General features: G+C 36.0%; 1 protein-coding gene across 1 annotated transcript in view; it reads left to right on the top strand.

Annotated features, from left to right (window-relative positions):
* LOC106872848 (aromatic-L-amino-acid decarboxylase) overlaps positions 1-1,908 on the top strand; it is a 53,199-nt gene that overhangs the window by 25,066 nt on the left and 26,225 nt on the right. Inside the window, 1 exon segment of the mRNA XM_052965968.1 lies at positions 128-241. Within this exon segment, the coding sequence (XP_052821928.1) occupies positions 128-241 (114 nt within the window).

Raw genomic sequence — 1,908 nt, 5'->3', positions numbered from 1 at the left:
ATATATATATATATATATATATATATATATATATATATATATATACGTTGTTCTTTACCCAACCATTGTATTTTTATTACAAAGTTACTATATACTATCACTGTGTTCCTTGCTCTTATATTTGTAGGTTACTCACTGGCAACATCCTAAATTCTTCGCCTATTTTCCAACTGGCTGTTCCTACTCTTCGATTGTTGCTGATATTCTTTCTGATGCCATCGCATGTATTGGATTCAGCTGGGTACAGTCTCACGTTTCATCTATTTCATTTCGTTTCATTTCTTTTACAAAATGGAATTTATTCTACCAATCACTTTTGAAATCTTTGAAATTTTGAAATGTATTTCTTTAACCTGATACATGTTGCGAAAAAGGCAGGAATTTTATTTACTGAATCAGTGTGACGAAATTGTGACGTGTAGGATTATTTCGAAATGTTTGTAGGAACACTCTTGGAAAAACGAAGCGAACTGTAACACAGAGGGAAGCAGGAACATGCTGGCCGTTTGAAGATTGTGTTCTGTGTGTGAATTATAGAACTGAAAGACAACCAACAAATGTCATCAATTCATCAGCAAAAGTATTTGCCCTACGGAGCCAGTTTTAGTTGAATAATGATTATTAAGTGGATTCTAGAGAAGGGATGGACGTCTCTAGAAACAAAAGAAAATCGCTACACTTTGTGAGATGCGATAGTTTGGTGGGCATACGATAAACAAAGTAATAATGAGCAGCCTTTATAGTGGTTGTATTAATGAGTTGGTGATTGTCGGTGACTTTCTTCAAATGTTGTAAGTTTTTCCCATTACAGTTCTGTATTTAAGAGATGCGGAATTATGTACATTATTTACGTTATTTACATTTGACAGATATTTGTCCTTATCATGTTTGTTGTTAACACAACGTTTCAACTCATATACCCTCCAGTCTTCATCGAGTGTCTTGGGGAAATTTCGAACCTGGGTTCTCATTCTTAACGTATTTTTCGATATTATTATTATTATTATTATTATTATTATTGCCTTTGCACAGCTTCTAACGCTAGAGATGTATTACAGTGTCAGCTGTTCACTACCAGTGAACTAAAGTAACACCTCTTATTTTTCGAGCACCTTCCGGAGTATTCGAGTGGTTCCAATCAGTGCTGTTTTCTGCAAGTACTCCACCTTTATTGCAGCCCCTATTTGTTCCACGCACTTCTCGATATTTTTGCTCACTGTTCCCAGGGCTCCGACAATTATTGGTACTACTGCCAAGCAAACAATTATTGGTACAACTTCCCAAGCGAACCTGTCATATCTCTCGACTTTTCTTTCTTCCTTATCGCATACCTTGTTGTCAGCTGGGCAGGCTATACAGGGTGAGCCAAAAGTAGGGGGATGATATTTGGAACAGGTTTATGTATCAGTTATATTATAAATGTTTTTTTACTGTCCACCTACTTTTGGTTCACCCTGTATATATGATCCAGCATAGTTTCTTTTCTTTCTCAATTAAGAGAATGAAGACTATGTCCGAAGCCGGACATATTATTATTATTATCATTATTAATATTATTATTATTATTATTATTCAGGTCTCTGCCTGGAATCGAACACGGAATCTAGGGGTTAGTAGCACGCATTCTTAACCACTACGCCTTATGCCCGTGAGCAATTATGGAGTGAAAATATTAGATTTAGAAGCCTTAAAATTCACTCCATAATTGCCCACGGGCATAAGGCGTAGTGGTTAAGAGCGCGGGCTACTAACTCTAAGATTCCGTGTTCGATTCCAGGCAGTGACCTGAATAATAATAATAATAATAATAATAATAACAACAACAACATTGAAAAATACTTTAGGTATGAGAACCCAGGTTTTAAATTTCCCCAAGACACCTAACGAAGACAGGAGGGTATATCAGCC

This window comes from Octopus bimaculoides, chromosome 3 (assembly GCF_001194135.2).
Source record: "Octopus bimaculoides isolate UCB-OBI-ISO-001 chromosome 3, ASM119413v2, whole genome shotgun sequence".
Lineage (NCBI taxonomy): Eukaryota > Metazoa > Mollusca > Cephalopoda > Octopoda > Octopodidae > Octopus > Octopus bimaculoides.
This window is presented reverse-complemented; position numbering and strand designations above follow the sequence as displayed.